Source organism: Lycium ferocissimum, chromosome 3 (assembly GCF_029784015.1).
Source record: "Lycium ferocissimum isolate CSIRO_LF1 chromosome 3, AGI_CSIRO_Lferr_CH_V1, whole genome shotgun sequence".
Classification (NCBI taxonomy): Eukaryota; Viridiplantae; Streptophyta; class Magnoliopsida; order Solanales; family Solanaceae; genus Lycium; species Lycium ferocissimum.
The window spans coordinates 1,292,362-1,316,333 of record NC_081344.1 but is presented as its reverse complement, the minus strand read 5'-3'; the positions used below and the strand labels follow the sequence as shown (position 1 = coordinate 1,316,333).

Sequence of the window (23,972 nt, the reverse complement as noted above, 5' to 3'; positions counted from 1 at the left end):
GGTATGTGAGAACTTCCCGTCAACGTGTGGGAATCTCTACGTTCTTTCCCATGCTTCGTTTCTTGATATTCATGAAATTCAAACCCTAGGGCATTAAACCCCTGATATATTGGTAGCCCGTAATTATGTATTTATGTATATGAATTTTGTATCCATATTCGTTATTGTATTCCTAATCTTCCATTACGGTTATTAGGAACTGACTTAATCCGTTAATCATGAATTATTCCTCGTGTGTTCTTATCATGTTTTATGATTTTATGTAGCAAGTTACAAGCATGTTTTCAAGTCAAATTATATATCTATATATTTATGAACTATTGTTTCTACTCACGAATCAAGAACATGTTTGCAAGATTATGACAAGTTATCTCATGAAACCATATTACAAGTTATTTCGTGAAATCATGATTACAAGTTATTTACAAGTTATTTACAAGTTATTTCACGAAACTCATGGGCTTCTTAGCCAACTATATCATGTTCATGTTTTGGGATTGCTTACTTAGCAGAAGGCTCCGATCTTTGAAACTACGTTGCCACCGTAGGATAAGGGTTGTCGGGCAGTAACACCTTCTGCAGCCGTTATGCGGTTGGATCCTTATGCTATTATTACTTAAATCTCATATCTGGCAAGGTGTGAGTGACTTAAATAATTAATTCCCCCGTTACAAGAAGTTTTATATACGTATATTTTCATTAAACTTTACTCCGTTTCGTACTCATGTTGGTTACATGCGGTTTGTCATGTCTATACCTATTGTGCCATGGAGCGGGGTTTTACATACTAGACTATTCAAATTTTGTATGGATTAATTACGCACAACGCCGTGGGATCACCTCGGTATCGGCTTATTGGTGAGCCCCGCTCCTCTCGGGTTCATGGAGTCTATATATTTAGTATGCAGCTTTATGGTAGTCCGGGGCCATGTCCTGGTAGTTAGTATTCGGACATGCTTTAGAGGTTTCATAGACGGACATTAGTTCACGAAGATGAATGAACTATTACGTTTTCATGAATTTTCATGCTATGAGATAATTTGGAACTTATTGCAAATTATATTTCATGATTCATTTAAATTGCATCATATAGATATATTGTTTGATAAAAAATAATGAGGTTCGCTCGGACACGTACGAACAAGTGCGTGTTACGCCCAGGCCATGGTTCGGGGCGTGACACAGATGTTCAATTCTAAGGTTTGTATTGTGCCACTATATAACTAGCTATATTTGTCTCATGCATTAAAACACCCTTGTTCTTTCCGTTTTAACTATTAAATAGTAAGTAATTGTCAGATAATTGTTTCTGTTTGTCACTTGAAGCAACTTTCTTTTTATTTTTTTATTTTCTGATGTTTAATTTATAAAGTGGCAAAGCACTTACATGGCCACTGGCATGTGATAACCTATTACCGAAAATTTGTCGTTCTAATTATTTGTATTTTCTAAGCAATTGATACATAGTTCGGTAACTTAATCTAACAAAAATATGTAAATAACTTTACTGTTTTAAGTGGGTAAAGTTTAGCAACTTTAATGCGGCAAAAGATAGTTTTTGCAACTTTATTGTTACAACGGATAAGTGGCTAAAGTTCACCGACCACTCGTGAAAACAACCCAATTTTAGAGCCAACAATCCTGATTTTCTTTGTCAGTGGGGTAAAGCTGCGTACACACCACCCTCCCTAGATCGCACTTGTGGGATTACACCAAGTATCTTTGTTTTCGCATTTGGAGTAAATTTCATGAATTAAAAAATCACGCTAATTCTAATTCCACCCTTTCATTTAAGTAATTTGTTTTCACTTCCTTTTAATGTAAGATGAGTTGTGGTTCTTTTTTCGATTTGTACTTGAAGACATATTGAATTTTCATCCCTTATAAAATAACAAATGGCCTTCAACATTTGCAGGTTTCTTGTCCCAACCTGGAAGAGCTATACCTCTGGGGGCCTCATAGCATAACTGCTCTATGCTCTCACCAACTTCCAACAGGCTACTTCAACAAACTTAAACAATTGGAAGTGAGTGAGTGTGGCAAATTGAGAAAATTGATGTCTCCATCAGTGGCCAGAGGTGTTCTTAATTTGCGGAGACTAGAGATAAGAAATTGTCAATCAATGGAAGAAGTGATCACAGAAGAGGAACAACAAGGAGAAGAAATGAGTAATGAGCCCTTATTTCCCCAGTTGGGAAAGCTGGTGCTCGACGAGTTACCAAAGCTGGGGCATTTCTTTCTGACTAGCGTGTTCTTGAATTTCCATTTCTTTGGAATGTGAAGATTGAAAATGTGAAGATTGAAATTAAAGTTGCCCTGAAATGAAGGCGTTTGCCCTGGGATCTGTGAGTAAACCGCGTTTGAAATATCTGAGTGTAGATGAATGAATCAGAAATGCTAAGGTGAAAAATGATCTTAATAAGACGATACAACAGAGGATTAATTCTAAGGTTTGTCTTGTGCCCCTTTATCATATCATATCTATATCTATATTATATTATATTAAAAGCATGAACTCCCTAACTTGAAAGTTAAATTACGTAAATACCCTTATAAACCTAAATATCCTACTTCTAATAAATTAAAAAAAAAAAAACAAAAAAGCGCTATGCTTAGCAACAACATCCAAACGACCAAACCCACCATTTGGGGTTCAAGCCGTGACTGTTCGTATGTACATGTTTCCAGTGCAATAATTTTCTAATCAAAGATTAAGGTCCATTCATCTGTTCACTTTTCTTTATTCTTTTCTAATTAGTGTTCGGACTACAACTCCATATTTTATACTAGGACGGGCTTGAGTTTGGATTTTTTGAGAAGGTGACCCTGAATGAGGATACCTTGAAGTTCCTCCGGAAAAAAGTAAGACCTGTATAAATAACCATCGGAACATTCTTGCTCATTCATGATTTATGTAACATTTAGAATTCAATATGAATATGTGATTACTTTTACAGAATACTTTCTTACATGTATGGGTGCAGAAGAAGATAAATGGATTGCCTGTGTTATCGTGTGTTTTTATCAATGAACAATAAATATATATATGACTTAAGGTAGTTTTTGATTTAAGGATAAGTGTAGTTTCTTCACTATGAGTATCTTGGTTCAAAATCTCCTTATATATGGAGTAGTAAGTTGATGAATCTATTTTTTTGTGAACATATTCATTTTCCGGTCCGGTCTCGATTTCGTTTTTTCTAAACTTCGGTTTTCGGCTTTCCATTTTAGGGTACCGGTTCTTCGGTTAAGTGAAGAACCGAAATTTACTCATCTCTAGTCCAGGTGAGTGTATTGCAGATTGAGCATGTCTTTTGCTCATTCAATATTAAGTTATCTTGCCATGATATATGGATGCACTGGAAAGATCTTATGTCATGCATTAAGTGGCATTTATGAATTTCACTTTTACATTAAATTTTTCCATCATTCCATTGAATTGTGTCTTTTGAACTGAAGTGGGTTAATAATCGGCTCTCACTAACACATGCAAGAACTCTTTTGTGTTGGCCTTTTAATTATTTGGTACACCTGTTCGCTTTGGTGTTGGGTCTTTATGTACTGAAGTTGCTAAAATTTACTCGTCAAGGATGGAGGTTCTAACAGGTAATGACAAAATTAACAGCAACACTAATTTTTGTATCTTGACTGAATATTGACATCTTGTGGCCCCTGATCTGTTCGGTTGTTATAATATGTATCTATTATATATATACACATCATTGCTAATTTCTTCATTTTGGATAGTCTGAAAATCATGAAAAAAGAGCACACCCATTGGGTTGGTTGGGTTCGATTATCCCATACCAAAGAACCAAACTGAATTAAAAAAAAAAAACGAAAAATCGAACAACCAAACCGAACCGAAGAACCAAACGCCCAAATGCTACCTATATATCGATGTTACAAAATCTAAACTCATAGATGTATTCATGTAAGACAGTTTGAAAGATATAATCATGCATTTTTTTTTATGTGAGGAATACTAACACTAATTGACCTAAGCATCGATTGTAATACGAGAGCTCCATATCATTGTTTTTGTATGTCTATCACTATTCTTGTAATTGCGATGATTTAAACTTTAAAAACCAACATACACTACTAGAAATATAGGTTTTCACGCATTCGATGGAAAATTTGTCTTTATAAAACATGATTTTTATAATTATCCCAAATTTCTCACTGGAAAAATGTGGTAGGAAAACGTTAATTTAAACGGAAACTTTCTAATTTTTCCGATGTGAACACACTACTATTTAGGTTTTTTTAAAATTGAAAATGGGAAATAGCCGAATATTTTTAAATGAAAATCAATGGAAAAATAGAGATTTTAGTGTATATATATATATATATATATATATATATATATATATATATATGTATATATATCTCTAATGAATTTCCTATTGCCTTTTCCTTTTATGTAGATTCTCTACAACATACAGCTTTAATGAAGTGGAGGGCCAACAAATTTTTGGAAAAGGTGATTTTGATATCAAGGCTGGTTATTCAGTATCTTGACAAATTATATTAGTTCCTTCTCTAGGAAAGGCATTGATTCAGATCTCACGTTGATTGAAAATGGCAACAATAGTGAAATTAGGGAAACAATGTGTAGCTATTAACAATCTATAAAAATATTCATCTGATTGGGTGATAAAAGTGGTTATTAAAAAAGGTCAAATAAGATCTTACGAAAATTTAAGACATGAATAATTATTAGTTGAAAAAAAGATAATACTCTTTTAAATTTATATTATATTCTTTACTTATTTGTATTGCCTTTATTAATGATATCAATTATTGGTTAAAATTTTTAATTGGGGTAAAAAAAAAAAAAAAAACAAGCAACACTTTCAATAATCATCATATCAAGAAATGGAAGGAGTTGTTTGAACCAAAGAAGAGTTACTTTATTAATACATGACCGATTAGATCACGTTAATTAACCCCAAATACTTTCTAATGCACAAAGAAGTTGAATGCCTTTTACTAATTAATAACATCATTGTAAAGGAATTCGGCAATGACGTTCCCACCCAAAATATTTCAAACGATAATGTATCCTTGAAAGAGGGTGAAAAAGTTTGGTGAAGGTGCTATAATTTGGTTATTCTTTATTTGAATTTATGCATTATTTTCCTACAAAATTACTTGATACTTATCATTAACCCTGATGGCATACTTCTCAGATGTATTTGCGTGTTAGTTAACTCGTTAGTTAACTTGTGAACTCACTTATTGGAGAACGATGAAGCAGGATACAACAAATATAGTTACAAACGACATGTAACGTAAAATTATACAACTTTTCATAAAAAATTATCGTTTGGCGTACTATATAGATAAGTTAATGTAATTTATCCAAATTGTATTTAAAATTATAAGCATGTTCATAAAATTAATCAAGTGTGAAATTGTTTTGGTCAGTGTATAGAGACCATCCCATTTTTTATCACTTCATGCCGTTGTGTTTCCTCTTATTATAAATACTGTACATGTATCGAATTAAATTTTTATGGTTCATATGTATAGGTTTAGATAACATCTAACCAAGTTGACCTCGACAAAGAAGTCACCATACGACGATCCACATTAATCATTACGTAAACATGTATTTTGTTCTTTCATGTATAATGATTTTATCTAAACCTTATTAATAATATTGCTATTATTTATAAAATTAAATATTACATGACTAAGCATACACGTGTAACGCACGTGTCAAGAAACTAGTTATACTAAAAGTGGGAAGCTCCCACCTTCAAAGTTAGTTTACCATTTTACCCCTACACTAAACTAAAATCTAATTAGAAAACAGTAAATTTAATTAAATAGTCATATTTTATTTACCTAATAATTTGTTAATTACATTAGAATTGAACCGGTGAATTAGGAATGAAGCAGTATCACCTTAATGCTTCAGACCATGAAAATTCAATGAGTTTAATTAGAGGATTGAGGGAATTCACTCTTCTTTATTTACTTCAAAAAAAGTTACCAATCTTAATGCTTATAGAAAATGTTTCTCCCTCTTTTTCCCTTTTCTTGAATTTTGAATTCACAATAGACTTAGCAACAAAGGCTTTGATTTTTTAGGGTTATTTTTAGTTTACTTAGGGATAAATTATATAATCATGTTTTATTTTTAGTTTACTTAGGGATAAATTATATAATCATGTTTTCTTTTTAGTTTATTTATGAAATTAATGTTATATAATCATATTATTATAATAATTCCTCAAACCACCAATTCGTTAATCATTATGTTCAAAATATGAAAAGGCTGAGGAGTTGCAAAAAGTAGTTTAATGTAAGACCAAATTCATCTAATTGCAATATGAATGATCATCCTTCATTAATGTACTTCAATAATGCATTAAAAATACTCTAAAGAAACGTACAGAACTCATTAAGCAAAGAGGGTGTGGAGTTAACAATACCTCTTCAAGTTCTTCATGCTTTAATTTATACATTTTGGAAAAGAAAAAAAAACTTTCACCCTTTATAACTAAGCTGCTTAAATTAGCCGAGCAAGATTGTCTTCAACATACTTTCGCCCTTGAGTCCAAGGGCATTTGATTTCTCTTCTCCAATGGTCATTTTTGTATTCTAGATGTTATATGTACTGCTATGCTAATAAAAAAGCTTTATTAATTTTTCTCAGTTGCCTCTGTACTGCCAACAGAAATAGTGAATGTCCACCTAATAAAGATGGAAAGAAGCATGCTATGTCTTTTTTTCTATCTGTACTAATTAAATTCTTCTTCTGATATCCATGTAGGGGATGATGCATGGAGAATGGAGATAATTGAGAAATTAGAAGATTGTCAATTTTGACAAATAAAATCAGGCAATCAGGTTCCTACTAATATCTTTTTCGACAGGAAAACGATTTCACCTCTTTTTATTTTTTTATTTTTTATAGCCTGATAACCTAAAGCTAAATACCAAGCTATGCTTACCTTTTAACTCCACAAACATTTATGCCAGGTTTCTTAATTAACTGGCAATCATCATTTTAGATGCTAATGTAAAAAATCTACGAGGTGGAGCATTAGTGTCTTATCTGATGACGTTTTCGAATTTTGATAAAAATTTCCACTTCTTTTTGTTCACGCATAAAGAAAAGGGGAATGGCTAAAAGAATGAAGCTTTAGCCATGATACATTATATGATAATTATGTCAAAGCAACAATCATAATAAAAAAAAAAAAATCTCTTTTTGGAGGAAATGTAAAATTGAATTTATACCTTCAACAAAAATACTTTTCCCGAAACTATTTTTGCAGCACAATTTTATGGTACAACTACAAACTGTAATGGTAATCAAAGTAAAAAAAAGTACTATTAAATAAAATTTCTTTCTCCCCAAAATTCAACTTCCATGAACCTGATATTTCACATTCATTTGAAAGCAACTTCCGATATGTTTTTCTTTGGAATTGCAAATAGACATCTAATGGGTTCACCATTCATCAGTTTGAGCTTTGATTTTTCATTCAAATTTCATGTAACTCACCATATACATATTCGATTAATGATTGTTTATACTGATTAGCATGGGATACACGTGCAGCGCACGTGTCCCGATATTAGTAATATTAAAAGTGTGAAGCCCTAAGTCTAAAGTAAGATTACAAAAATACCCTTTAAAGGTTAAATCTTTGACCCATTTACCCTCCACTAAATTATTCCTTCATTTGTAGTGTATGGAAAAAACAATTTATGAAATTTGTCTAAAAAATTAGCCGAAGAGTTGTTACATCAAAGACAGCCACATCAGCAAGTATTCACTATACAATTAATATGAGTCCTTTTTTAACAAAAAAAATAAAAAATTTCTGCTTCTTTTAGCTTACATGAATTTCATCCGTTTGTTCTTTTTTTATTACGTATTATCTTTTACTTTTTAAATGTTCCATGTCCTTCACCTAAAAAAAAAAAACCTTTTCTTATTTTTCTTAATTTATGTTTAAAATTCAAACTTTTCACTTTCCATCTTCTATATAACTTAGTAACTCATTTCGTCATTAGCCATTCATGAATAAAAAATAAAAAAAATTGTAGAATTTAAGAGTCCATTATATTAATGAATTAAATGTAGGCTTATCCAATAAATATGTGGAAGAGAAGCCCAAAGAAAACCAACCAAAAACAACTATATAAAGGCAAGAAATGGTTTTCATTTTCCTTCAAGGATGCCTTTTCGTTTAGCAGATTTTTTTAATCTTCCATTTTTGTTTTCAATACAAAAGTAGCAGAAATGCAAGGTGAATTACAAGTGCTGCAATCACCTTTACTGGAATTCAAGCTACTTTATTCTATGAGTTCAACTGAGTCGAACTTACTTCAGAATTGTTATGATTTCGTAAAATAGATGCAATTGTTGGTTGATAAATGAGTACCACAAACAATAAGATCACATTATATATGTATACGTGTAAACTATCTTTATGTAACTTTCCTTTTTTTTTTTTTTTTTGGAACTCTGGACATGATCTTCTGCAAATTAGAGTATATATAATTTTCGATAGTTAACAGATTTAAATTGCAGTCTATCCATTATTATTTATTGTTCATTCTCCTTTATTTTTTACAACTCTTATTATGTTTTGGACGGGGCGGAGCTAGCCCTTCGGGCATGGGTTCGGCCGAACCCAATAGCTTTTGTTCAAACCATATATTTGTATTAAATTTTTTGTCAAATATGTACAAATTATTAATTAAAAATCCAATAAGTTTAAAGAATTACAACCCCGAACCCACATCCTTGAATCTTGCCTCCGCCTCTGAATGTCTTAACACTCTGCTTTGCGGAATGTCCTCCTCCTTAGGTTTCTTATTATCCTCATTTTGCATGTAGAGAAAGTTGAAAATTAAAAGAGCTTTCTACATTAAATTAGACTCTTAAAACACTAGGAGAAAAAAGGCAAAATGTTTATGAGAGACTCTAGATCTGCGGTTTCAATGGAGAAACACGTGAGCAGAGTACTAAATTTATCTTTTCAGAAATGCGCAAATAGAAGTCGGATAAGAAATACTCAAGAAGACATTTAAGTTTACTTGTGTTTTTTTCCTTCTTCCCCCTGTATATACACTACAAGAAAAACTCAGATTTACAACGGATTATGACGACTTGACAAAATCATCAATGTGGATGAAATGAGCACGAAACAAAAGATAAAAAGATTTAATTCTGAATTTGTCTTATTTGACACATGTTTGAAGAATTGTGATTAAAGAGATTAAAGTTTGGAAATATGTGTACTATTTAATTTTTTTCATTCATGATACAAACTTTGTAATATGTATCTTGGAATGCGCCGGATACTAGTAACTGTTAAATAGTAAGTAATTTTCAGATGTTTCTCTGTTTGTCACTTGGAACAACTTTCTTTTACTTGCCCTAATATTTTCAATTAGAAACCTAAAGCATCAGGTACTCTTTTATCTTTCAATTAGAAATCTAAGCTAGTCATCTCTGTTCTTTTGCAATCTCTGTTCCCAGGAACAAGAAGCTAGTGATGGCCGAAGCTAGGAAGGTAATGAGTACTCAGATGAATTAGTCACCTGTTCTTTGCACTCTCTGCTCCCAGGAAACAAGAAATAGCTAGTGATGGCAGAAGCTAGCGCTGTCTAAGAATCCGAAGCTAGGAAGGTAATATGTACTCGATTAAATAGTCGAAGTGTTAGAGTTAGCTCAAACATTGCCTGATATTGTAAAGAAATGGATCATGAACCTAACTCAACTTCAATGCCGGCGACTAAGCATGAGGGAGAATTGCCAGAATCGTATAAGGAGATTATTCATCTCATTAACCACCGATAAGGGAATTTTTTTCATTCTTCAACACCCCACCTCACGCCCAGGACTAGACATCTGGTGCGCGGGCAATTTAATTTGGGGACCCACATTGGGTGAGATGGGTCCTGCTCTAATACCATGTAAATAAATGGATCACGGGCCTAACTCAACCCCAAAAGCTAACTTATTAGGGGAGGATTACCCAAGTCCACATAAGGAGACCACCCATCTCATTAATCGCTGATGAGGGACTTTTTTCATTCTTCAACAGATATCTATGTTGGTGGAGGTAACAAGCAGAGGTTGATCTACATTTTAACCTACGGGTTCACGTGAATCCAGTAGTTTTTGCAAGAGATCTGTATCTGTGTTAGTCATATTTATACAATAGTTGATTGTGAACACAATTATTATTGTACATTAACTTGAGGTCACTGTAGAGTTCTATAAACTTAAATCCGCCGCTGGTCCTAAATTCTTCTTTCATTATATTTAACATCGAATATGTAGTGCTATTTCTTATGCATATCATATTGCATTCTATGTCATTTGACAGATTTTAAAGAATATCTTTTGGAGAAGCTTTTAGAAATATATATATATATATATTTTTTTTTTTGGTTGAGTAATTTGGATTTGGATGATTTGTTTCATCTGAAAAATAAGCTGTGTTTGGATGGGCTGTTTACCCATAAAATGAAAAATTAGAACTATAGCAATCGAATCCAATGTTTCCAGAAAACAAATAGGAGTATCTTTTCTAGGAAAACAAAAGACACTTTCTCATAATTGACCACATGCAGCAATTGTGAGAAAACAAACATTATGGGACAATTAAAAAAAAAAAGGACAACCAACAGATAAGGAAAATCGTGAAACATGCTTATCCACAATTGTGCACATATAAAAGTTAATAAAGTGAAAGTAATCGGAAAAGAATTTAAATTATATATATCGAGATAATGTAGAAAGAACATACTAAGTTTGATTTAACACCTTCTGCATAATAATATACCTAATGTAATTCCACAAGTGGGGTCTGGAGAGAATGGTGTATGACAAATTATATTCAATTTTAGTATATGATATCGGATCGTAATAAGAAATTACATGTTGTTGTAATATATTAATGGTGTAAAGAATTTATACATGGTGGTTGCACAAAACTTTTACTCCTTTGGAAATGAAAGCCACTAAAGACTAATGTCTCTTTTCACTAAAAGTATAGTCTTTCTTTACAATTCTCTTTGTGGGTTTTTTTGTTTTTGTTTTCAGTGGTCAATGATTGCTCTATACAGTGATATATTGCCTTTATATATCACTTTTTGCCTTATGAAGAACACCACAATAAGACTAGCTAGATACTTCAATTTCTTTGCTAATGGCTTTTTCACGTAGCTTAGTGCCCAAAACCAATCTAATATTTCCCAGCTTCAAGCCATTTCTGCTCAAGACAGTGATAGCCATGTGAGTTAACAACCATACCGCGTAGTATTTTCTTCCAAAAACGCATGCAAACATGCAAGATCATATCACCTTTTTTAAAGGCAAAATTCGTGAAAAATAGCTATTTACTGTATGAGATATGTCAATTTATCGATCTTCGTTAAATTTTGGTGTCACTCTTACCTTTGTCGTTAGAAAATCATCTCATATTTGTCTTTAACTAGATTTAATGGAGCTCCAACCCGAAGTATAACGAACAGAGGTGGAGCTATAGCTGCACCTACGAGTTCAACAGAACTCAATAGTTTTTGGCCCAAACCTTATATTCAGGGGCGAAGCCAGTAAGGGCCAAGGGGGTTCATATATACTAGGTGAAAATTATTTTTTATGTATATATAGTAGATGTTGAATCCCCTTGGCTTCTTCGTTTGTCAACTTCTTTATATTTTTGAACCCCCTTATTTAAAATCCTGGCTCCGCCCTTTGCTTATATTTATGTTAAAATTCTACTTAATATTTATAACTAATTTATCAAGAACCCAATAGATTGTATTTTCAGGAATTAGAATTTATAAACTAAAAATTCTAGTTCTGCCTTTGATAACGAAGGATAATTCTAAACCATAAGTGAAAAAAATAGAGAGATAAACTTGTTTTTTTTTTCTAAAGCTTTTCTTATAATTGTGGTGTCTGGGTCAACTTGTGAGCACTTCACCTAAATTTAGGTGTGTCTGCTACATTTCACCAGCAGATGTATCGGGTAACTCTGATATTTTTTGATATATTTTGACACGTAGAATCCATGTTGAAGTTTCATAACTATAACAGAGACAATTTGTTAACGGTAAGGATATGAAAAATCTCAAAATATATCAAAAAATATTTTGTATAGTAGAGAAGTAAATTTAGACAGTTTCCTCATTACATTCATGTGATATATTTCTGATTGATAATATTTCTTCTTGAATTCGTTGGACTTTTTGTGCTTAATTTGCAGGAGATGCATAAACACAACAAGTAGGCCACCACCAAGGCCACCCATAAACATTGAACCACCACAAAACAATGATTACAAAGACAAGAAAGAGACTACGACGACAAAGGAGAAGAGTAACACAAACCTCCAAGAAGATAATTCAAAGATCAAAACAAATTAACTAGGAATCTTGGTTGTTAAAGATCATAATAAGTCATTTGTACTTGGTCTAAATTAGTTAGTCAAGTACAAAATGCTTTTATTATTAGTGAAACTAGTAGCATGAAAGTGGTCCTTTTTCCTCCCAACATATTAAAAGTAGTATGATATTTTATTTTGTAGTAGATGCTTGTGTGGTAAAATTTACAAATAGCCACTTTTCAGCTCTTGTTGAAAAATAATCAATGTCATGGAGTTTCAAATTTCACAAATATAACTTCGGGACACTTGCATGGAGTTTCACCAGTAAAATTTAAAATTCCATGACAATGATTATTTTTCAAAAACATAACCGAAAAGGGCAAGTGAGGTGCTATTTCTACGGTGTGCTTGTATTGTCCTTGTATTTCCCTTTTTTTTTTTGGTTATCATGTTAGGGGTCTATTTGTTCGTATACAAATTATGTGGGGATTGTAATATAATGATTGTATGTGCTATTAATGGAGTCTCTCCTTGGTTATCATGTTGGGGGTCTCTACTTGTTCATTTGAAGCTTTAGATATATGCAATTTTATTTTCGAACTGTGAATGTCAAAGGGAATGTTGTTGAACTTTCCTCATGTAGAGCATAAGTTAAAAATTTCGTCTTTCTTGAGCAATATGATATGTTAGTTACCTATATACATGGTATCAACACAACTTTTGTTTGAGAGAAACCTAAATCGCAGACGATGGGAGTTCAGAGAAAATTTGCCATAAAACTTATTTACTATCATGTCCCAAACTTTGGTCTAGTAGTAAGAGTCTAGCACATGATGTGTGAATTAGGCACATTGTGATGGAATACGGCGCATATGGCGGAATAAATAGCCTGGATCGAACTTTTAATATAGACAACACATAATCAAAGATATTGATCAAACATAAAATTGATACTTATCTCTTGAAGCGTGAATGCAACCTCGAATCTAGCGCGAGCACGAGCAAAACCCGTCACGCGTTATCCCTTCGGTTCCGGTCTTATGTGTATCCTGAAGTTCTATGAACGTAATATGAGTGGCAAGTATTCGGCTAAGAACAATCCTCCCTTAGGGTTGATGGCTTTCTTTATATACACGCGTTTTTAGGGTAAACCCTAGATCTACATTTGAAACGTGTATCTCTTTCCTAACCCGTAAAGATATTATTTTTCCTTTTATTTTCCTTGTTCTAGAATATTCAAAAAACGGCGGGGACCACATAAAGATTTAATAACGAGGCTTTATTGTGGTATTAATTCGGAATATGAATGAATTAATCCTACCACAATAAATTACAATTTATTCCACTTGAAAAGCCAATTGCACTCCTCTGTTTAATTTGAAATCCTTCATTAAAAACTTATTTAACTCCCCATGTTAAGATTACGGACACAATCAAATAAATTAAATTAATGACAATTTAATTCATCGACTAATTAATCCTTTATATTGCAGCAACTTCATTAATAAAAACGGATACAAAAAGGGAGTGATCGGGGTTTTCACATGAGACTTATAAGCATCCATAAAAGGGTATCATCAATCTCAAAGTCGAGACACGGATTCTATCAACTAATTATTATTTCACAAATGTAATTTGCCATTATCCAATTTACCAATACATAGACCATGCAATTGAGTCGTACCTTTTAATATATCAAAATAATGAACAAATATATATATATATAATTATATATATATATATATAGTATAAGTACATTTAATGAACTAGAGAATTTGTTTTATATATTCGGTACAAAAACACTTATCTCTACTTGGTCCGTTCAATACATACAAAATGTACTAGCACAAGAAGACGGAACTACACCGTTCCATGATGAAGATACATTATATTAATCTTGTCTTTACAATCATAGGTGGCTTTGTCAATTTCCATCTTCGATTGTGAACATAAATTTTATACTTATAGGCAAGCGATTTAATCTTCCGTGTATAAGCTAAACTCTATACACTAAATCATCTACTATATAAGTAAAGGACACATACTAGTACATGATCTATTTAATTCTTTATTAAACAATGAATAAATAATTCTCATTCTATAATAGATACTATATCCAAACACATGGTTAATAGTATATATATCCCAACACATTGAACCCTAATATAAATAAAAGCCTGGTATTTAAGTGAAAAAGGATAAAGAAAATACGGGTCCACTATTCTTTGAATTTCGAATGATGCTCCGCTGCTCCTTGAGAATTTCTCCTTCATCGTTTTCTTCAAATTATGAGTACTATCAGCCATTTTGTTGCGTCATTGTTATCAATGGCGGATCCAACGATGGATTTGAGGCTTTGAGATTGAACTCTATACATGCATGGTATAAGTAAAACTAGATCTACATTTGAGAACATAATACCATTTCAACTCAAAAGATATCGCGTCTAAATTTTGAAATCCATTACTATTCACAACAGTATCCAATATCAAAAAATTACCGCATCAAATAAAGGTGTTTATACAAGTTTTTGTTTTGCCATATTATAGTCTTACTAAACTCTACTTACAACGATGGAATATGCTCTTGCTTTTTGAAAACCAAAACCACGACTTATCTTTATCGGAAAGTGTGGCACTTTTGCTTAAGTCATAAAAGGAGGGCGAGAAGAATGGAGCAGAGTGGAAACTGAAAAAATGCAAAATAATAATAACAGTAAAAGAAAGACCCATAAGTCATATGTCTTTTATATAAGAGAAATTCATTAATAAAAAAGGAAAAAAGGGAGTGATCGATGGCATTCTTGTCTAGCTTAGTGGCCAAAAACAAGCAAATATTTCAAAGCTCAAAGCCTTGGCTGCTCAAGTATTGCCATGCGAGTTAACAACTACTTCCTAGTTTTTTTTTTTTTTTTTCATTCACATCATGCAATTGTGCGGCATTTATATATATATATATATATATATATATATATATATATATATATATATATATTTTTTTTTTTTTTAATAATCGCGTGTCTTTGTCAATTTGCACGCACGACGATTAATTCCATGCTATATCTGTTACCTCCCACCAGCATAGGTATAAGATAATGTTGTCCCCACCAAGGCTTGGATAGATGAGAAGAAAACACAAAATGTTCGTTTGCCTCTATTGAAATTTAAACCTAAGACCTCATGATTCTCAACTCACTCACTTTATTGACCACTAGCTTCTGTACACGAACAGAAAACATTTACATCCTCAACTTATAAGTAACTTGAAAGCAAACTGTAACTACATATGGTAGCGTTGATTTGGTAATTTAGAAAATACTTACTAACCAAAAGTAAAATATATTGATAATGTAAAAGTTCTTTGCACTATCAGCGTATACAAGTTAAATTCTTATTCTCTATGCATGCAGACACGCAAGATTCTATCATTTCCTTCAATTTATGAGTTATTTCTTATTGGTTTATTCGGGAATTTGTTGGCGATGCATAAACATGTACAAGTGCAAGGAAGCGACCAAGGCCGACAGTGTAAGAAAGAATAGGAAGAGAATATTTTTCTTAGAGAATGCTCAAGTTGTATTAGGCTACTTAAGGCCACTTGAGATGATTACAATCATCAATTACATCTCTATTTATACTACTCAAAAAACCAATTCAAAAGTCTTGCACAAATAACTAGACAATTCACTAGATACATGTATCATAAACTTTTAAAAGATTTCTTGAAAAACTAAGAGATAATATTGAAAGACTAAATGATATTCTTGAAACAATAAAGAACTCCTAGAAAACATAAAAGTCAAGGATAGTATCCTTGTGAATGCATTAATTCCAACACTCCCCCTTAATGCATTTGCTTGATAACTCCAATGCGTTCTCGAAGATAGCAAAACTTTTTTCTAGGAAGTGCTTTGGTGAAGATGTCACAAGTTGTTCTTAATACGGCAATAATGCAAGGTGAATTTCACCTTTCTCTTTATGCTTCTCGGATAAAATGGTACTTGATGGAAATATAAAAATCTTTCATGGTTGACCGGATTCTTGGCAATGGCAATCCATTCTTTATTATCGCAATACAAAACGGTCCCGTCTTTTTGTTTTTCACCAATATCTTCAAGAATTCTCCTAAGCCGAATAGCTTGAAGTAGCCTTAGTTTTGGAGACATATTCTGCTTTGGCGGTGGATTGAGCAACAACACTTTGCTTTTTTGACAACCGAGAACAAATGCTTGAACCAAATAAGAAAGCATAGTACTCTTCGTGAAATCATACTTCCGGCCAGTCGCTATCGGAATAGCCAATTAAGTCCGAATCTCCATCAAATTTGTACATTATCCCATAATCCATTGTTCCTTGCAAGTAGCGTAGAACACGCTTTGCGGCTCCAAAATGCACTTGGCTTGGTTCTTGCATGAATCTGGATAATAAACTAGCGCGGAAACATAATGTCGAGGTCTTGTTGAAGTAAGATATAGTAGGCTTCAATCAAGCTCACAGCAATTTGAGCTATTAGCTTTCTTTGCTCCATCATCTTTTCTGAATTTCTCATTTTTTGCTAATGGTATGGCCACAGTTTGCAATCCATCATTTTAAATTTTTGAAGAATACTTTTAGTATACTTCTTTTGAAAATAAAAATTCCTTCTTTCACTTGAGAAACTTGAAACCTAGAAATAATGTAGCAACCCAAGATCACTCATTTCATAGGTTTGCATCATATCTTGCTTGAACCTTGTTTAACATCATCTTCGGATCATTTTTAAAAATCGAGATCATCCCATGAGGCAAACAATGACAATCTTTGCCATGTTCTTGCTTAAAATACAAAGTGGCTTCGCTTTTACTTCTACGAAAATTATTTTTTTAAAGTATGTGAATGATTTCATTGTACCGGGTAGGGGTGTACATGGACCGGATTGGTTCGGATTTTTAAACGCCAAACCAAACCAATTGCGTCGGGTTTTTAAATTTATACACCAAACCAAACCAATAAAATTCGGGTTTTTCAACCTCGGGTTTTCTCGGGTTATTCGGTTTTCTCGGGTTTTTCGGGTTTTTTTCTTTTTCGGAATAGTCTTGATACAAAACATATAAATTTTACTTCAAATATTTTTTTAGTTCTAAAAGATACAACTATATAATTAAGGTGTTTCTTAAGAAAATAACACAAAATGTGAGAAGAGTGATGACATTGTATTAAAATATTCAACAAAAGCTAATAAATTCGGTCAAAATAAATATTGCTAATTAACAAGCCATAAAGAAAATGACCATAATCTAAAAATACTAAGTCATGCTAAAATAAGTAGGGCTAATAAGTATTAATTACATGACAAAGAAATAAACTTAAGTTATGTTTTTTTCACTCTCTAAATAAATTATGCGGGAGGAAGAATAGATATCCAACATTATTGTCATTCCTAGTGGTAAATTGAATTTCTTTTGTTAGCATTAGTGTTGAGTTAGTTTTTGGTTTGGACTTTATTTGAGTTGGACTTTATTTGAGTTACTAACATCCTTAGGATATAAAACTTATTGACATTCAAAACTCGAAGTTCAAGCTTGAATAATATGATAATAGTTAAAGAACTACGAAAAAAATTTAAGAAATATTTATAAATTACATTACAAATAAATATTTTTATGTATAAAATATTTTAAAATTTGAATACATGTAATGTCGGGTTAGTTTGGATTCGGTTTTGACTTTTTTTTAGTTAAAACCAAACCAAACCAATTATGGTCGGGTTTTTTTTTCCAACACCAAACCAAGTTGTAACCAAACCACTAGTCGGGTTGATAATTTTTTCTCGGTTTGACTCGGTTTATTGGTTTGGTGCGGTTTTGTCGGTTTACTTTTACACCCTAGTACCAGGCTCTTTGCGCTTGCTTATGCCATCAAGAGCCTTTTTTGTATTATTACACCTTCTCTCTCCCCTTGAACAAAAAATCCTTGAGGTTGATCAACATAAATTTCTTAAATATTTTCCATTTAGAAATGCGGACTTAACATCAAGTTGAAAAATCTTCCATTTCTTTTGTGCGGCAACAACAATCAAGGTTCTAATTGTCTCAAACGTGTTTTAGTTCGAGAGAAAGTTTCATTTAGAAATCAATACACATTTTTGAGTGAAACCTCTGTGACCAACTTGCTTTGTGTTTGAATTTCTCCTTCTTGATTGAGTTTGATTTTGTAAATCCATTTTAGACTTACAACTTTTCTTTCTTTGGATACATCCACAAGCTCCCAAGTATTATTTTCTGATCATTAATTTCTTCTACCGTGGAGGCGAATGTCTTCCAAACATCATGCTTTATTGCCTCCTCGCCAATTTTACGGTTCAATAGCAAAGTTGCATCTTTGATAAATGTCACTCAATATTCTTGTTCCTCTTGGAGGTGGTTCTTAAATCTTCTAGATCTAGATTTCCCCCCCCCCCCCCCGAGGGACATCTTCCTTTTCCTAATCCTCTTGTGACTTGGCACATTTAAAGAAATGATAGAAGTATTCTCCACCTTTTTATCTTTCCAATTCCATGCTGTTTTTTCATCAAAAATGATATCTCTACTAACAACAAGTTTGTTAGTTTTGACATCGAGAAGCCTATAGCCTTTTGTCATATCACTATAACCAAGAAATATACATTTTTGACTCTTTTCATCCAATTTTGTTCTTTTTCAGCGGTATATGAGCATAACAAATACACCGAAAATTTTAAAATGACTTACGAAGGTTTCATTCCACTCCAAGCTTCAGCGGTGTCTTATCCTTCAATGCCTTTGTCGGGCACCTATTGAGGATGTACAACTGCTTGTATGTACTATACGCACAAAAATATTTTGGCAGCCCTTTCTCATTCATCATCATTCTGGCCATTTCAACAATGGTTCTGTTTCTCCTTTTAGATACACCATTTTGTTGAGGAGTGTACCCTGCCGTAAGTTGCTTGTCAATGCCTTCATCTTTGCAATATTCTTCAAATTCTCGACTAGTGTATTCACCTCCTCTGTCACTGCGAATTGTTTTGATGCTGCAGCCTTTTTGCTTCTCAACAAAGGCTTTAAATCTCTTAAATGTGGCAAATGTTTCTGACTTTTCTTTCAAGAAATAAACCCAAGTCATTCTTGAAAAATCATCAATAAAAATTAGAAAGTACCTTTGGTTTCCCAGAGATGGAGTCTTCATTGGTCCACAAATGTACGTATGGATTAGTTCCAAAAGTACACTTGCTCTCAAGATTTCCCTTTTGGAAAAAGACTTTCTATGTTGCTTTCCCATAATACAACTTTCACATGGATCCACCTCATAATATGTATCTCGGAAGACCTTGCACCATGTCTTTTTGCTTCAGAAGCTTCAAACCATGAAAATTCAAGTGACAAAACCTTTTGTGCCAAAGCCATGAATCATCTACAACTTCATTTTTGAATGCATTGTAATGAAGTTGTAAAGGAAAATTTCTTTTTATCATCTTGATTTGGCTCAATTTTATCATAAATTCTACAACAATTATCTCTAAACACAAGAGAATAACCATTTTCCATGAGCTGACCAACACTAAGCAAATTTTCTTCCAAGTCAGGAACATAAAGGACATCATGAATTTGCTTACCGCTCCCTTTTCTGTTGATCGAAATGGTACCTCTACCTTTTGCATCAATTAAGGCTCCATTCCCCATTCTCACTTTAGAAGTGATGCTGTGATTAATTGAGAGGAAAGCCTTTTCATCTCCAGTCATATGATCGGTACAACCGTTATCAACATACCATTCATTGCTTTTTGCTGAAACATCAGATTGAGAAGCGTAGAAAAGGTTTTCTTCCTTTTCTTCCTCTTTTCCTTCACAGGAATTTACTTGCTCCTGTTGCTTGTGCCTGTAGTCCTTCTCAATATGGCCAAACTTTTTACAAAAGTTACATTGGGGCTTGCCTTTGTGCCAACATTTTTCTGCATTATGATTAGTCTTTTTGCAAATTTTACAAAAAAGACTAGTACTTTTCTCACATTTTTCTTCAACCTTCTTAGTAGAGCCATCACGATCCTGCTTTTTTTTGGATTGTGCTTCTTTTTGTTGATTCTTTGAGAAATTTTGAGAATTCCCATTGGTCCTGGACTGGAAAGCCGTCTCTTTGGGTTGATTCTCACGAAAAAAATCTTCGCTTCTCGTGTGCACGAAACGATCCAACTAGCTCTTTGATGAAAAGTGTCACGCCCCGAACCATGGCCTGGGCGTAACACGGCACTCGGTGCCTGTTTTGCATGTGACCGAGCGAACCACATGGCTTCTTCGAATCATCATGAGGCATACATGGCGAGAAATATAATATGAAACATGATGGGCTTTATGAAAACATATGAAGTCATAGTAATTATAAAATACTTGTTTAAAAACAAGAGCGCGGATAATACCAAGCGAGCCAAAATGGCTAATCGACTCTGAAAGTCTAACATGACCCAACTGACTTGTCTAGTCTATGAAACCTCTAGCATGAGTCGAACATAAAGCGTACTTACGGGACAAGGCCCCAAAGATACCTTTTATGCATCAATTACATAAAGTAAACAACTGACTAAACCCTGAAGAGAATGGGGCTCACCCAAAGCGATACGAGAGGCTGCTTGCGGCGGGTGGGTCGTCACGTAAGTCGATATTGCATCGTGAAATGCAGGCCCCCAAGGCAATAAAAAAGGGACGTCAGTACTTTGAATATACTGGTATGTAAACACTTGAGAGAATAAACAGGCACATGATACATAAACATGAAATTTGGCGAATACCGGCGAACATAAACATGAGTGCGTAAGCATGAAATAATACGTAATACCGACATGAACCACCACGGGGAGAAACGTGGAGTCCGATCTCGCCCGATCGGGCTAAGCCATCTCGTACCTTGCGGGGCGGAGACATGAACATGACATGAATGGATCCAAAATCCCTCAATGGGGAAAACATGAAGGAATCGTCCTAACTGGGCGGAGCGATCCTTATCCTACGTTGGCATACGTAGTTTCAGGCTATCTGAGCCTTCTCGGTATTAATACAACTCCCGAACATGAAAATAACTGAAGACATGATTTCTGAGTCTTGACATGAACATGGGCACATGAAGACATGACAATAAATGCATATATACGAGCTTTTCATGGAAATAAGCAAAATATCTCATACCTTGTGTTATAGAACCCATGGGATGCAAGTTATGGGTTTTCATAGATTACGGACTGGGTCTCAATCACCAAAACAGTAAATTAAGACTAATCAAACGGAATTGTGCTGACCATATAATATACATCATGGTTCAAGTGTCTAGGGTTTATCATGAATATACCTAGAATCCTAAAACTTGGTGTGTAATCATGGAATACTGAAACATGGGGAAGAACAAGGATGTTCCCACACGTGGATAGCGCCTACATACCTTGACTTCCTGCTTTTGAGCGTATCACAATGTCCTTCAATCCCTTCGACTTTAATCTATAGCAATACAGGTCATAGGGATTCTATATTAGCAACAATATCGTGCTTTGATCATCTAAGCATTTTATCAAACACTTGGTGGGCATGAAGCTCCACAACCTTCATTAATGGTGTTTTCTTCACCCAATCGCCATTCTATTACTTCTAGCTGATTCTACAATCTCAATTAGGTGTAATTAACATCATTCTCCATCACCCATATGATTATAACAATCTCAAGTCAACAATCCAAAACCCTACTATAGTTCGTGTAATTCTCTTTACTAAACCCATTTACTATTCTCCCAAGAACTTATCAATTCACTATTATGAATGATTAGAGTGTAGAAGCATTACCTTTTTGACGTTCAATCCTCTTGAATTTAGGTTCTAGGGTTTCCACATCCAACAATAATGTTCCAATCACAACTCTATGGATTGGAAGGGTTTACTCAAGTTAGAAAGGGATTAGGGACTTGAATTCAACCTAGAATCATGATAAAACTTACCTTGGAAGGTTCTTGAGGTTTGGGACTTGTTCTCTATGGATTTAGGGTGATTTTTCGTGAATGGGGTGTTGGGAAATAAACCCCAAATCTTAAATATAACTTAAAACGCGAAAAACCCGACTCTTGACCCGAAACCCGACCTTTTGCGCGTTGGGTCCGTGATGCACGGGCATCTCGCGACATCCTGCAGGTCAATATTCAGAAAGGGTGTTTTTGTGCGATCGGCCCCAGACGCGGATCCATCGCACGCGCCCTCAAAAGCGACACGTATCGGTTCTGCACAGTGTTCGGTAAAATAGGCATAACTTCTTGTACATAGCTCTGTTCAAGGCCCATAATATACCGTTGGAAATATATTTCAAAGGGCTACAACTTTCATGTTTTAAGTTTCCTCAAATTCCCAGTCGATTTTCACGAAATTCGACTAGGAAGCGAACATATCAAAACTTAGCCGATTATATAGACTTTTAAACGCCTTACTATTAGCCATATTGAGACGATCATATCTCCTTGCTCCGATCTCTGATTGGCCTGGTCCTTATATGGTTAGAAAGCTATTTTTACGTACTACAACTTTCATTGAGGGTACTTTCCCAAATTCCCAACTAATCAAGGAGTTATCACTACCCGAAGTAGGCCTATCTCTCCTATCAACCATTTTCGCAAAACGTTCAAACCTTCAGTTTTCCACTAAAACTCTAATGATATGAGTCTAACCTTAGTTCTAAGATACGGGGTGTAACAGAAAGCTTAGAAAGATCTTTCGTCTCCTCAGTGATAGCAACAATATACTCATACTTTTCTGTGACACTAATTAGAATCTTTTCCACAACTTGTTGGTTAGAAATTTCGTCACCATGATTTCTCATTTCATTAACAATATTCAGGACTCTTGTGCAATATTCATCAATTTTTTCAGATTCTATCATCTTTAAATTTTGAAACTCTCTTCTAAGAGTTTGAAGATTGATAGTGCGTACCTTTTCGTCACCATACACCTCAGCTTCCAGAGACTCCCAAGCTTGCTTTACAGTCTCACAAGTAGCAATTTTTGCAAAAAATGCTTTTGAGACTCCCATTTGAATTTTGTTCAAAGCTTTTGCAACTTGACGACGCTTAGCCTCAAGATTTTTCATCTCTGCTACTGAAAGTTCACCATCGTCTTTTGGCTCTTCATAGCCATTTGCAACAATAGTCCACAAACCTTCAGCTTTCAGATAAGTTCTCATTCTTATCTTCCAGTATTCAAAGTCGTTTCCATCAAAAAATGGAGTAAGAACAACTGAAGAATCAGCACCATCATTTGTTTTAGATGCCATAATTTTTTCTTCTTCACCTAACCCTAGATTAAGAATGAAAACTGCTCTTGATACCAATTTGTAAGAAAGAATAGGAAGAGAATATTTTTCTTAGAGAATGCTTAAGTTGTGTTAGGCTACTTAAGGCCACTTGAGATGATTACAATCATCAATTATATCTCTATTTATACTACTCAAAAAACTAATTCAAAAGTCTTGCACAAATAACTAGATACATGTATCACAATTCACTAGATACATGTATCATAAACTTTTAAAAGATTTCTTGAAAAACTAAGAAATAATATTGAAAGACTAAATGATATTCTTG

At 33.6% G+C, this 23,972-nt stretch overlaps 1 protein-coding gene and 2 long non-coding RNA genes across 3 annotated transcripts; 2 read left to right on the top strand and 1 right to left on the bottom strand.

Moving 5' to 3' along the window:
* The first annotated feature begins 1,568 nt into the window (after positions 1–1,568).
* On the top strand, positions 1,569–8,443 carry LOC132049161 (uncharacterized). The gene is made up of 2 exons (XR_009413059.1): positions 1,569–2,450; positions 6,788–8,443. It is a non-coding gene; the product is annotated as an uncharacterized LOC132049161 (long non-coding RNA).
* Positions 8,444–10,988: 2,545 nt separating this feature from the next.
* On the top strand, positions 10,989–12,689 carry LOC132050811 (uncharacterized). Its single transcript, XR_009413504.1, has 2 exons — positions 10,989–11,278; positions 12,255–12,689. It is a non-coding gene; the product is annotated as an uncharacterized LOC132050811 (long non-coding RNA).
* A 7,102-nt stretch (positions 12,690–19,791) lies between these two features.
* Positions 19,792–23,662, bottom strand: LOC132050733 (uncharacterized). The gene is made up of 2 exons (XM_059442099.1): positions 23,077–23,662; positions 19,792–20,321 (listed from the first exon to the last, which is right to left on the bottom strand). Exons 1-2 carry the CDS (start codon positions 23,660–23,662, stop codon positions 19,792–19,794), a joined length of 1,116 nt encoding a protein of 371 aa, XP_059298082.1.
* Positions 23,663–23,972: the final 310 nt, after the last annotated feature.